At 39.8% G+C, this 14,855-nt stretch overlaps 1 protein-coding gene across 1 annotated transcript in view; it reads left to right on the top strand.

Moving 5' to 3' along the window:
• nmbr (neuromedin B receptor) overlaps positions 1-14,855 on the top strand; it is a 58,253-nt gene that overhangs the window by 20,893 nt on the left and 22,505 nt on the right. Inside the window, exons 2-3 of the mRNA XM_071467911.1 lie at positions 2,789-2,930; positions 4,530-4,745. Coding sequence (XP_071324012.1) covers positions 2,789-2,930; positions 4,530-4,745 — 358 coding nt within the window. The remainder of the gene's footprint in view (positions 1-2,788; positions 2,931-4,529; positions 4,746-14,855) is intronic.

Raw genomic sequence — 14,855 nt, 5'->3', positions numbered from 1 at the left:
AAACTGGCTATTTTAGAAAAAATGCAGACCATAAAATAACTTATGAAATGGTGTAAATCTTAAGGACTGTAATGTAAACACTTCTTCCATTTCTTTTCCTCATTTATATTTTTTAAGGCTAAATTCAACAATGTAATTTACGGGATCTTCATTTTAAAAGCACAGTTCCTCATCCAGCTCCGTCAGATTACCAGATGGCCGTTAGTCCTGTGCTGTGGCCCTGTCCAGCTGAATCACTGATCTGCTCTGCCTAATGAGGAATTTAAAATGCAGCTCAATGATTACACATAGAGAATAATTATGATTAGAATGACACGGTCCCATTGTTTCCTCTCTTTGTCCTCCAATGTGCAGCCAGAACCGTCCGATGGCTGATGGAGTTTCTCATTAACTAACAAAGAGCCTGGAACTGCTAATGCTGTCAAAAGGAAAAATGACATAGTTATTAGATGATTTGTGTTTGGTTTCAGGCCAGAAAACCTCAAGTGTGATTATGGGTTTGTTTCATTATGGTTTTTACTCTTTTATTAATATAGTGGCCACAGTGGCAGCCTTTTCAAAGCCTAATTTAATGTGTTTATTCGTAGATCCCAGTTGAAATGGTGCCAAAATATCTGAGGTAGTGTGTGTGTGTGCGTGCTGCAGAATATTAACAAAGAGAGGAGTTTTTGTAAAGGACATTCATTTGCAGTCCCTCAGCGTCCCATGAACGAAACTAAATAAGCTAATTGAGTTTCTCATTGTAGCTTTAGGAGGTGAAAGGTCGCAGGTTACACACATTAGCACTGGGAACTGACCTGCCCTGTAGGAGCAGCTGCAAGTTGTTTCACCTGTTGCATTATCTCTTGTGTACAATATCTGCTCCACAGCACAGGTTTGGTTTTCAGACAGTCAGACAGGAGTCAAGGCCAGAAAACGAGTGTCAAATAAACTGTGTGAACATTGTGAGTCATGGTGATGGATTTGTTTCTGGCTGGCTAGCATGTTAGCACTTAGCTTGCCTGCTGCAGTACTTCACCTTAGTCCTGCGAGTCGCCGCGACGACACCGAGCAAATAGGACCAGATGTTTCACAAAGATGTGCAGATGTGATGCGACTTTGCTTTACAGCAGTTAAAAGACAATTCAAACAGGCAGCAGGTCTAAATGTGGGCAGCTGACAACAGGCAGGAACGGGCCTCTACAGAGAGAGAGAAAGCGGCTGGTGTTAATACACTGGGTGTAGGTGAGAGCTGGAGCTGGTGTGTGGCAGTGGAAAATTTCACAAAGAATAAAAAGGCCTAGGGGAAGATACAGAGTCTGAAGCTGATGAGGGACGATGTGAGATGAAGAGTTTGAGACTGAGGAAGAAAACTGCAAATATGGTCAGAAAATTCTGTCTGACTCAGGCTTCAATACACTTCCACTTGACTGGCTTTCACTGGAAATGTATCATGACTATGTGATAATAGCATGTCATTGTCCCACTCAGTGATTCTGCAATTAAAATTTGACAAAATGAAGATGTAGGTCCTTGTAAAGACCAGCGTGTGTTGAGTCCACACTCTGTCATACAACAGTGATAACAGCAAATAGTCCCTGAAACCTAAACTGATTAAAGCCGAAGTCTGATCAAGAGAGCGTCACACCTCACACCTCTGCAGACCTGCTCAATCACTGCGTAATATAGGTGTGATTGTTTGGGTCTGTCACTAAAATGTGCTGAACTCCATTTAAATACAGACTGAAATATATATTTTCCCAAAATAGAGGTTATAGTCTCAGTCTGGTTTCTCTTCTTCTTGGCCATTTTAAGAAATTGTTTCCTAAAATGCTATTCAGATGTGGAGTAAGTGTGATTTTGGGGCATGTTTGCTTGATTGAAAGGTGTCTCAGCCTATCATAGTCCCTCATATGCAAATATAATATATGTACATATATTACATTGAAAATATATGACATTTATTTACATTTAAAATAAAAACACGTATGTCCTACAAATATGTATTATATGTATGTATGCTTATATTTTGAACATGCGTTACATAAATATATATCCATCCCTGATATTATAAACAGTAGGGTTCAAATTGGAAGGTAAACATGTTTAAAATTCATTAAAAATTAATAAGAAAAAAAATATAAGCATATAGAATTTTTATATTTATATATTTTTTGATTAACTTGCATATATAAAATATATATATTTTGGTAACACCATGTTATACCATATAGAAATTAATCATATTGATATTTGTGATAATAACATATTTGACATATATGGCAACATCACTCTTGATATGTCATATTACACTTGTGTATGGGCATCTCAGCTACATTAGTGCATGTGGTTGTTGCTGTTTGTTTGGCTGGATAATTTCCGTTTGATTTCTTGCAAAAGATTAATAGAATAGTTTAGAAAGGATGACGAAATGAAACAGGAAAATGATATATAATAACTATAATAACTCACATGCTGAATCCTAAAAAACACTGTAGCCTTGCTCTGCAGCTCATTGAGTCACTGAGTTGCGCTTACCACAATGTTACATCATCACAAAATCAAACTCTGCGGCCTTGGTCCTGTATTTTTAAAAAGTGAACTGTTCATATTGTTTAAAACGTGTCTAAAATATTCTGTTTCACTGAGATGAAATGGGTAACTGTTTTTTTTAAATTTTTTTTATCATTACCCATATTTCAGTTCTGTTTGGTGGTTGTTGCCAAATAACATTGAGAGTGTTTTATTATGTTAATTAGCTTGTCGTTATTAGATGTTTAATTGATGTTTCTCTCTCTGTGTTCAACAGGTACAAAGCGATAGTGAACCCGATGGACATCCAGACGTCCAGCGCTGTGTTCTGGACGTGTCTGAAAGCTGTGTCTATCTGGCTGCTGTCCGTCCTGCTCGCTGTCCCTGAGGCCATTTTCTCTCAAGTTGTCTCCATGCAGGTAAGATCGACACAGAGAATACAACAAAACCTGCTGCACCACTACCCACCAGACAAACAGCAGGTCCCTCTACAGCGCGCAGCTTTGGTCTGCTCCAGATCACAACTGTAAAACAAACGTGCCGTAATTCTCGCCACTTAAAAACTGTGGTCCTAAAAGACACTATGAAACCAACCAATCAGAACACACTGTGACATGATGCATAATGCTACTGTTACCACAAACTCTCTCTGCCAGCTTGGCCCTATTTCCCCCCGACTGGCTTCACACCTTTGCAGGTTTTAAAAAGGATCAAAGTGTCATCTTCAAAACCTGAGCTGAGCAGATGGATGAAGTGAGCTGACGACATATTCCCTTTTACATCTGATCTGGTCTGATTCATTGTGCACTGACTCCAAATCCACACTCACCAAGTACTTTATATGTGAAACACCTGTTTCCAACATCTGGTGGAATCCATGACATGAAGAACTCAGGCTGTTGGAGAGACAAGGGAGGCACTACCCAGTGTTAGTGTGGTGTTCCTAATAAAGTGCTCAGTGAGTGGAGATTGCACAGTGTGACAGAGGCATCAGCTGTTGCTGACCTTTCCATAGTGTCAGAAACACTATGTCAGAAACACCTTGACCTCCAGTCTCCTTCATGAAAGACTCTGCTCACCCATGTTCTCTGCTGCACTACAGAAAGAACTTCCTGCATTGGTGTGGACTGTTTTTATTGGATGAACTGAGCGCCCAGGGCACCAGGCTGGCAGGGCCTGCTCCCCGTTTGACAATTCGAGCATTAAGGCTTTTGAGTCTCCATCATTCTCACAATGCAACAGTCAAACTGACAAATAAATAAATCACTGAAAATAAAGAAGGTCACAGCTGGCACAGAGGGCTTTGAATGAAAGCTGAAATCTATGTGCTGAGTGCAGGATAAATAAAACCAGAGCTGTTAATATGCTCATCATCATCATCATCACACAGTCATCCATAAAGCAGAGGCAGGATTTGGGAGCCTCTGCACCTCCAGAGTAAATGTGTGCTCTTCATCCTTGACTGATGAAGACTCATGGCTGGCCGAGCTGCAGCAGCGTCTCAGTGGGGTTTCCCTCCAGACGAACATCCCTCCTGACAGCGATACAGTCTTTATAGTCAGATTTATGGATGATGATTTGACTCTGCAATCCTCCTCTCCTCCTGCCCGTCCTCTACTGTCTCACCTCCTTCATCACCTTTTTCTCTCCTCCCCTCTTTTCATTTCCTAATTCTCATTTCCTCTGGTTCTGTGATGTATCTCCTCCCCTCTCCTCTCTTCTCTATCCTCTCACTCTCTCTTTTCCACTTTGTGTCTTTTTTCCTCTCCTGCTTTCCTTTCTCTACTTCTCCTCTCACTTTGTCCTTCCTTGCATTTCCTTTCTTCTCTTCATCTTTTATTTTCCTTTGACTTTTTTCTCCTCTTTTCATCTCTCCTCCCTCTTTCCTCCTTCTCCCCTCAATCCTTCCCTCCTCCTTTCTCTTTACCCCCCCCCTTTTCCCTTTCATCTCTCCCTTTCTCCTAATTTTCTCCTCCATCATCCCTCCTCCTCTCATCCTCCCTCCCACCCCCTCTCAGGGTCACAGGGACAACACTAACGTCACCTTTGTGAACTGCATACCGTACCCGCTGTCCAATCAGATGCATCCAAAGATCCACTCGGTGATGATCTTCCTGGTTTACTTCCTGATCCCTCTGGCGATCATCTCTGTGTATTACTACCACATCGCCCGCACACTCATCAAGAGCGCCCACGACATGCCGGGGGAAGTCAGCGAGCACACCAAGAGACAGGTGACTGACGGATGAATGAATGCATGTTCTGTCTTTGTGAGCAGCTCATTTCTCTTGGCACATGGTGGACACATACTGTCGGTGTGAGGCTCTATAAACCTGAATGCTTTCAATTCTTAACTGTTTTCACTGAGGAATACAGTTTTTTTAAAGGAGAAGTTTGGTATAAACTGACTTGGTTTTATGTCCTTATGCAACAGCTGTTGCTGCAACAGTTGTTGTTTCCTGATGCAAAATGACTCCGTTTAGTGCAGTCGATCATATTTGGTAGGTTTCCGTGCCAAGAATATTTCAAAAGTATGGAAGTGATTTCTTTTTGAGAAGAAAAAAATAAAATGAAACAACAACAACAACAACAACAACAACAACAACAACAACAACAATGTATTAGGCCTATATTATTATAACATTTTTTTCCACTGGCCTATTGGGGGTTGTTTTCCCAGGTGGAAAAAAATACTGTGGCTAAGTCTATCTTCCTTCCTCTTAGGGGTTGTTTATACAGATGACAAAAGGAAAAATTTATAAAAATTATCCTGGCAAAAAACAAAAAACAAAACTTGCCTTTCAGAGCTTCTGTGCAAAAAGAAAAAGGAATGAGAAATGAATACAGTAGCAGTTTTACAGTCTGATTTAAATCTTTTTTTTAATAGTTATATATTTGTTCTGATTTCAGTCCCTGTTGATTTGATGATGTTACAGGGCACTGGGTTCAGTTGTAAATGACACATGTATCAATCACAGAAAACTGGCCTTGAGCAGCTGCTCTGTCTCTGGTGTGTCTGTCACATTGAATCAATACACATTTTTTTTATATATAACCCCAAATAAAAGAGTTTCAAGCCTTTACAAAGAAAGAAAGAAACTTCAGGAGGAGTCTAAGAGGAGGAAACCTCCTTCAGTCAGGGGCAGACGTCGTGTTTTCACAAAATTGATCATGAGTGCAATGATGTCTTCACAGTTTACACTCACTGAAAATGTCACTCACTTTGTCACAACAGACTACTACTACTACTACTACTACTACTACTACTACTACTACTACTACTACTACTACTACTACTACTACTACTACTACTACTGATCATTTGCCCTCCCTGTAATGTTTAGTGCATCGTTTCGTGCCGTTTGAATCCGGAACAAATGAGAACTACAGGAAGGTCACTGAGGTACTGACCATAAATGGTATCAAAAGGGTTTTATATGAATAAAAATTAAAATTCCATAAATAATGAGACCTATGTGTAAACTACATGATAAAGTTGGCACTAAGTCAAGATCATAAAAATGGATTTACATTAGAAAAAAATAATAATTTAAATTTAAAATCACAAATTTAAATACAGTGTAATGGGGTGTTTGTTTTAGTTTGGCTTGCACACCAGCAGAGGGTGGCTATAAACTGCAGTCACCCTGACCTGCTGCATGTCATGATGCTCTACGAGACAGAGGGCTCCTGAAACTTGACTTTTGTTTTTTATAACATGACAAGTAAATGTTAGGACTGTTAGGAAGTGAATGAAATGGCTGGAAACAAAGTCAAAGGACAACAAAATAAGTGTCCTCTGTGATTTCGAACTCTTGGGACATAGTCAGCCTGGAGTTCAGTTTAATGGGGATCGACCTGGACGCGATGCTTTTTGCACCCACACCTCCCACTCCAGTGGCTTCAGGGGCCGCGGTAAATATTTCAGCCATGAGGGAGGTTTAGTGGAGGACTGTGTCAGCCGGAATGAGTAATCACTTTACACCAGCCTGATCTTCACAGATGGAGGAGAGGTCACAGGGAGGGGGGAGCTGAATTATTAAAGACCCAACAGCAGCGGGTCACATCAAGTGAACATGATCAATGATGGAGGAGCACAGCTGGGAATCACTGATATACTTCAGCAGATTATCATAATAACAATGACTGTTGGTGGTTAATCCAGTGTAAAGTTCATGATTGCAGCACTGACTCTGTCAGTACAAGAGGAAACTCACCAGGCTGCTGCTCTCTGCTTCTCCTTTTAACACCAGCACTGTCTTTACTCACTAATTGTTTCCAGGTGTTTCTAATTGGCTTTTAATTAGTTAAGCTCCCATCAATGAAACGTGACACTTCCTGTGAATTTAGATTTAAAAGCTCTTGCGTTGCTGGAGCTGCTGGAGGACTTTTATTCTGATGCATCTGTACAGGAAGTGTAGATTTACTGACATCAGTGGTGGTAGAAGTCATGGACTTGTTAGACGTAGGAGCAGAGTGGGAAAGGCTCGAGCCTTGGAGCCTTGGAGACTTTACCTAAAGGTCTTGAGATTTGACTTGTTTCAAGTGATTTGAGATGTGGACATTTTAGAAATTACATGAGACTTATTTTAAACTTGTTTCAAATGACTCGAGAATTGAATTGGATTTCCTTCAAAAGACTCAAGATTTGACTTGAACACAATTAAAATCTCTAGTTTTTCTTTTCATCAGAGCAGTGTCTCTCCATACCTAACTTTGACTGGGTTCAGTTGAACTTGTTTTAAATGACTTCAGTCGTGCCTCAGACTTATTTCAGATGACTTGAGACTTGACTTTGACTTGGACTTGTTTCAAATGAACTGAAATAATTTAAAATGACTTGAGACTGCTCAGACGTGAGAGTTTGATTTGGACTATCGGCCAGACTTCAGACTTGAGTTGGACTTGTTTTTAATAACTTGAGACTAAAAGATACGAAACCAGACTTGGAACTGCCATGTGGGACTTGAGACTTGACTTGGACTCAACTTGTCTAAAGGGCATGAATCTTTGTTTGTATTTACCCTGAAGGACTTCAGACTTGACTTGTTTCAAATGACTGGAGATTTGATAACAGTCCTGGCTGTTTCAGCAGAGCTCCTCAGGGTACATATAAAGACTCGTAACACAACCAGCAGTGGTATTAATGTGGTTCTTGCTTTCCCTTTTCATTTCGTGGCGCTCATTAACTGAAGGTGCCACCAGCAAAACACATAAATACTGAAGGGGAAGTCATTTCAGCAACATAAAAAGCGGAGCCCGGCTGCAGCCCGGTGCAGCTCTGCAGGTCTGAGCGGGACACTCTGCAGGGAAGTTGACCTCAACAAACTCAGGGTTAATGGAGAGTCGCTGACTAACAAACAGTGAATCAAACTCCTGACACTGAGAGCTGAGAGAGGAGGAGGAGGATCAGTAGAGACAGGCTCTGAGATGTGAAAACCACACTGTAATGGTCAGGAGGTGTGTGAAGCACAGCCTTGTTTATATTATACTGAAGCAACAGATAACACTTTCATATTTATCTGTTCCCTGAGCTCTGATTTTTACAAGCAGTTGACTGTAGAGATCAGATGTCTTAGACATTAGTGCTATTTTCCTGTAAGCCTGTGGTGATCTTTTTAATGAGATGTGTAAAATTACCATACAGAGTTTTCAACTGTGTGACTTTTTCACTCAGAAGTTGATTTGTTTATTGATCAGATCTATTTCCACCAGAGAATAAATAAAGAAACCACCTTACAAGCTACACTGTAGACTTTACTTCTGGTCTTTTTTTCTGCTTGGACTAGCTCTTTTAGTTCCAGTGCAGGGAAATCTTAATAATACAACACACTGTGATGTTTTAGACAACAGTGTTTTTCCACTTTTTTGGCAACAGTTTATGACTTAATATGACTGAACCCCTGTGGACAAAGTCAGCTCTGTCAAGAAATGGTTTTGGTCGTGCTTCATTTCACGGGTCTTTAAATTCCGGGATAGAACCGTGTAATTTGGCTGTAATTATAGGTAAGATACACAAGAGTGGAGATGTGCAAGTAACTTCTGAGTTGCTTTAACCCAGAGTCTTTGAGTCGAGGCAGAACAGGTCTGCATACACAAATGTGGTATATGTACATACATATACTGAATTTCCACTTATGAATTATATGAACATATCAAATAAAACAACATATGTGGAAATTATCTATGAAACCTATTAGAAATTGGAACATTTTCATATATTGACATAAACGTATAGCCCATGCTAATGTGTATGTTATGCATGTATGCTTATATTGTATATCCATCCCAAAGCCTGTTAATACATGTTTATCTTATTTACAGTAGGGTCCAAAAGTCTGAGACCACTTTCCCTAATTGGAAAATAGACATATTTAAAATTTATATGAAAAACATACATAAGCTTACAGAATTTTGATATATGTATGTTGTTTTAATATTATCTCATCATATATCAAATATTATCATATTTACAGCTTTTACTATGGGTATTTCATACATACTAATAACTTATATCTTCCTATATGATGTATATCTAATCATAATAAATCCCCTTAGGTGACATATATGGCAACGTCATTCTTGATAAAGGGACATTTATGTCATATATTACATTTTTGTATGCAAAGATGTGCTATTTGTCCACATATATCAAAAATATATGAGTTCCCAATAATAAGTGATTGATGAGTCATTTTTACTTTTTAAATGTTTAAATGAACCAGTTTTTTTAAGGAAATCCCACAAGACATCAACAAGTGCTTTTAAACTCCACACAACTGTAGCATCTATTTTCTGAATCTTCTCTATAATTAGCTACAAATTACTAAGTAGAGACAGTTTTCAACAAATTATCATGAAAATGTTTAGAAACTACAAAATTATGTTGTCCACATACTTTTGTCCATGAAGTGCACATCACTTATGGTGTGGCAAGATTTTGATTAGAAACCCCTAAAACAGAAAAACAAAATGATTCTCCGCGCCGTCCTCCCTCTGTGTCTTGATCCTTCACATCACATCATGTGTGTCATCTAATTCATCTCATTACAGTTAAATCCTCTGCACCTCCTCCTTGGGGGGGGCAGCGATGCTATCACTGCTTTCTTAAAGGGGAGGAACCTCTTCACACGCCACCTGTATCTTCACATCTATAGAGGTTGGAAGCCAATTGCTACATTAACTGCAGACGCCCACATCAATACCAAACACGCCTTCTGTCTTATCTGAGGGCAGAACTAATTCATTCTGTTCCCCAAGATAAGAAATACATCAGAGGGCGCACACTGAGCAGGTGCATCCCCACACACACACACACCAGAGCTGGGAATCTATACCTCAGACCACACCATCGATCAGAAAACACTAATTTAAGTTGTTTTTGACATTGACAAACATTGTACTCTGTTGTTAACTTTGGAGGACAAACAAAAGCTCATCAGTTCATTTAAATGTGTAGCACAGGTCACCCTCCAGTCATCAGTCTGTGCACTGCTGCAACTTTACACATCAACATCAAATTCAGTATTTATCTGTTCACTGAGTGTTTCTCCTGTTTTGTTGTTTTTTGGTTTTGTTTTTTTTTCATTCCGCTGCTGCTGTTTTCTTCTACATTTAACATTATTTATATCCTGTTTTGGTTAATAAAAGTTTTTGCTTCTTGACTAGTTGCCAACTATTTTGATAATTGGTTCATCATTTAAAGGAAAAGCTATCGCTCCATTGCTAACATTCGCATTAACAGCTGTTTACTCACCAGTCTAGAGGAAATGTTGTGAGTTCAGCATCAAACTTCATTCCTTGACTCACCAACAGCTGTCTCCAGAGGTGGAAAGCAACACCAATGTTAACTCTTATTTCTATCCCTCTTTTCTTCTACTGAAGTTAGCATGCTAACCAGCTAGCCCTGCCTCGTCTTGTCACTTTCCGATACCGAGTCACAGCAGCCTCCAGTCTGCCCTGAAGACATAGCACTGCTCAGGGGCCGTATTATAACCTCTTGTTGTAAACACAACCACACCTAAGCTCAAGCTAAAATCACCACCACCTGCTACAAGAAACCACGTTCAGCAGCAGAGAAAACTTACAAGTGACTTTTACAAATATTTAAATATTTTGATATATTTGTAAACTAAATATCTTGGCGGGTGTAGACTGTTGGCTGGAGAACACAGGACATTTGAAGCTGTAATCTTGGACCCGGGAGAAACTGGGATGGATTTTTGTCTATTTTCTGACATTTTATGGACAAAACAGTTAATTGATCATTCAAGAAAATGATCTGATTCGTTGATTATGAAAATAATCAAAATAAACCATTAAAAAATATAAACACAGCAGCTCTTTTTAGACTTGCTCCACCGCCTCTTATATTTCATTATCTTCACTCAGGAAACCATCACTGTCACAGACACAGTTAAACAGTTAAACAGTTAAAGCATCTGTGAGCTGCTGCTAACTAAACATGGTTGATACACAACAAAACACACTCAGTAAATAACACAGAGCTGCCAAAATACTGTGTTTCTCTTAGCTCAGTAGACCTGAATATCACCAGCTCACCTACTAAATGTTGAATAATTCTTTAGGTCGACAATTGCTGCACATGATCCACATAATGACACTGACACCTGGTGACAACTCACTCCGGACCAACAATAACTGGCTCCTAAATTTTAACACCAAGAGAAAACTTTCTTCACATAAACATATAGGAAACACACAGAAAATACTCTCAACTTACATTGCAGGCAGGCAATGAAATTACTTCGCTGAGTAATCGACACCTGACATGTTTTGGGGGTGGATGATGAAACATCGAAGCATTAAAGAAAACTCATAGAGCATCACCCCGCGCCTCCAGACAGAAGAATCTACTTAACTGTAATGAGAAAATTGGACGAGACATATTACAGTGATGGTGAAAGAGAGAAAGTGATAGAGGCGGATTTATGATGCTCAGCAGATGTTGGGAGGATGAATGCGGCTGCAACCATCTCCTCAGGTCTGTGGCTATCAATATTAAAGGCAGGTGGAGAAGCTAAAGGCCTGCAGCACATCCTCAGGACAACTGAATAAAACATTTCAGCTCTCCGGTGTTTTCAAGGAGCAGCAGGGGAGCCAAGAGTTTCAAGACAATCACTCATCCAGAGAAGTACATAAGCTTATTGTTGCCAGAAAAAAAAAGATGAAAAATCAAGAAATTATAGAAATGAAAATATTAAGTCAAACATGAGATAAGAGATAGTTTATCACAAGGTCCATTTGGTTGCTCTTTTGGAGCTCTTGATCATATGACTTGATCTTCATCAGCACTTAAGTTGTAGTTGTTAAAATCTTCATTTTTCTGAATACTGCTATTCACAGAAAAGTTTCAAAAATAGTCTTAAGTTTTTTTTATTTTATTATTTTTATTTCCATTATTCAATTTATTCATTTTTGCTGGCAGAAAACAGTTTTCACATAACAAATCTATTCAAGCACAATGATCGGATACAGTATGTGGCTGCCAGTGGAGGAAGTCCATCGTAAAGGAAACTAATAACTAAATAAATTAATACATACATTTAAATGAATAAATGATAAATAAATAAAATACAATCTTGCACTGTCAAGACTGCTCTTCATAAAACAAGAGAAAGTGAACAAGCACAAGCAGACTCCTATCGGAAACAGTTTGACCTTATTGCAAACACGTTTTTGTTCAGGAGAAGATATGCCTCACTTCAGAGAAATCAAAGCACAAAAGAACATGTTTTTGTCGATGTGTCATTGACTCGCTGCTCCAGCAGCAGACTTGACTCTCTATTAGAGGTGACGACTGACTGACAGCTCCAGAATAACAAAATAATTCCATGCTCAGGCATTTGGCAGAAATCAAATAAAAACTATTATCATGTTCTGTGAGATTTGGCTGCAGGACCAATCAGATCAGAGGCCATTATTTGCACTGACTTGGCTGATAGTGCAGACTGAACTTCCAGGTACGCAACGTCTAAAACAAAGACAGGAACTAACCTGCAGGTCTGACGAATGACAGAAACAGACAATGAAGACTGAAAAAGAGGGAGAGAGAAGGCGGGAAGAGCAATTCATTTTATAGATGAGTCCGTTTTTTTGTATGCAGGACTTTCAAACACTTCACAGAATCCAAATAATTACAACTGAATCCCTTTAGCTTTAGGGTTCAACTCCAACACTGTTTTCATTTAACTGAAATAATTAGAATTCTCCTGATGTTTGTCACTGCACATCCCTTCACTGAAGGTGTTTAATAAAGTTATGACCAGAGTTAGATTAGCTTTAGGCCCTGAGAGTTTACACTTTCAGTCTAGACTCTGTCCTTAGTGAGGAGCCAGTGCAGCAGTATTGTGGCTTGAATCATTTTAAGAGACAGCTGATTGACAGCTGCTGGGCACGGTGAGATGGTCGTACGAGCGGCCGGTGACAGAACCTGCCTACAACCTTTTGTCGGTTTCAGTGTGGTTTGGCTCCAGGTGACGCAGCGTGCAGGATTTACAAAATTTAAAGGTTGATTTAAGTGAGAAAAAGGTAGATGTCCATGTGTTTGTGATTATAAAGCAGATCTATGTTCTATATTAATACTGTGAAAGTATCAAAGCCTCAGTCCACAGAGAAATGCACACAGCCTGTATTCAGAAACTGAGCCTTAAAACCAGCCGTCAGGACTTCTGTAATTCTGTGATGTCACAACAAAGCAGTCAAAACGTGTAGTGTGAGTTAATAAAATGTGTACAGTTAATCAAAATCAGCTTTGGCCAAACTGAATTCTGGGTCGATTTGGCAAAACACAAATTTAATGAGAATGAGATTTACTTTCGGGTAAAGCACCAGACCCCATTCATATTGTTCATACTGAAAGTTAGTGGGCAGGTTTCTCTCACCAGCAGAGACTAAAAGTTCGCAGAGATGACTCCTCACTTCTATGAAACACTTTTGCTGGGACAGAGAATTTATTCTCCAGGAATTCAGAGTCTGCAGTGTGTCGCTCCCCGACTCATGACTCTGGAAATCGATGTTGAGTCCTCACTGGCTGCAGACACCCCGACACAGACAGGCTCCCTCCTCTGGGATGTCACACATGAGCTCAACAGGCCTCGTCACTTCCCTGCTTCACCTGCCAGCTTACATCATCATCACCATCCCCACCATCATCGTGCTGCCCTCTGTTTTAGCACACTCTCTATGTGCAGAGACAAGTCGACCGTGACCTCCAGTACCTGCGTGCACACACACACACACACAAACACACCATTGTACACGTATCTTTGTGGGGACCCATCATTGACATAATGCAATCATAATGCACTTGAAACATTTTAGTTAATGGACATTTTAAGGACTGAAATGGTCCAAAGAAAGTGTCAACAGTCTCCCACTGCAAGGAGGAATTAACTATCAGTTAACACAATTAAGGTACATTATTTATTTTTTCAATAATACATGGCAATTATAGAACCAAACACGGCCTTCATGTCAGCAGTAGCATCCTGGACCCCAGGCAAAGAAGCCCATTGAAGAGACTCGACAGGAAGTGATAACAATACACTTCACTTTTCCATGTTTATCTGGAAAAAACAATGAAAGACAAAAACATCACTGAGAAAATAGTATTAAACAAATACACAGCGGAGCAGATCAAGATACATAACTGGTATGAGACACAGTCATAAACATCAGCAGCAGAGGTTCATTCTCCTCTGTTCACACATCAACCTGCGTTTCCAGGGTGGCTGTGTTTCATTTTTCGTCCACAAATGACAATAAAGTTGAATTATGAGACGCTGATATGAGTGAAAATCGTGACCCGGGGCTGTAACAGAGAACACTCTCGCACCAACTCTTTACTTATTTGTTTAAATTAAAGTCAAAAATCGAAAGAATAAAAAAGAGCAAACAGCAGAGATTGAATTTGTGTCCTCAGAGAGCTGGAGTTTGATATTACATCCTGTCCCTCTGGAGTGCTTTAATACAAAAACATCCACACTGACAGTTTTCTGACATTATCTGACATCCTGTCTGCATGTTCCTGCAGGTAAATCTATCAACACGGCCTTGATAACCCGCTGCATCTCCTGAAAAACACCAACCGCTCTCCTCTGCAGATGCATTATATCACTCTGCTGTAGGTGGTGACATTAACAGGCAGTAAAATTAACGACTTTATTCTTTTCCTTAAAGCTGCACGAGGAGCAGTCTTGTCGTGTCGTGTTCTCCCTCGACTTTGACACTTTCATGTAAATCATGTGACAAAGCTGCACTGACGCTGTGAGGCAACGCGTCCTGGAGGCAGAGCTGCAGCCTCCACTGTGCTCTGGGATTAT

The sequence above is a fragment of the Trachinotus anak genome, unplaced genomic scaffold (genome assembly GCF_046630095.1).
Source record: "Trachinotus anak isolate AG129_WGS33_773 ecotype Australia unplaced genomic scaffold, CSIRO_AGI_Tana_v1 ptg000031l, whole genome shotgun sequence".
In the NCBI taxonomy this organism is placed as follows: Eukaryota; Metazoa; Chordata; class Actinopteri; order Carangiformes; family Carangidae; genus Trachinotus; species Trachinotus anak.
Note: the sequence above shows the minus strand (reverse complement) of the source record. Positions and strands in the feature narration are given on the sequence as shown.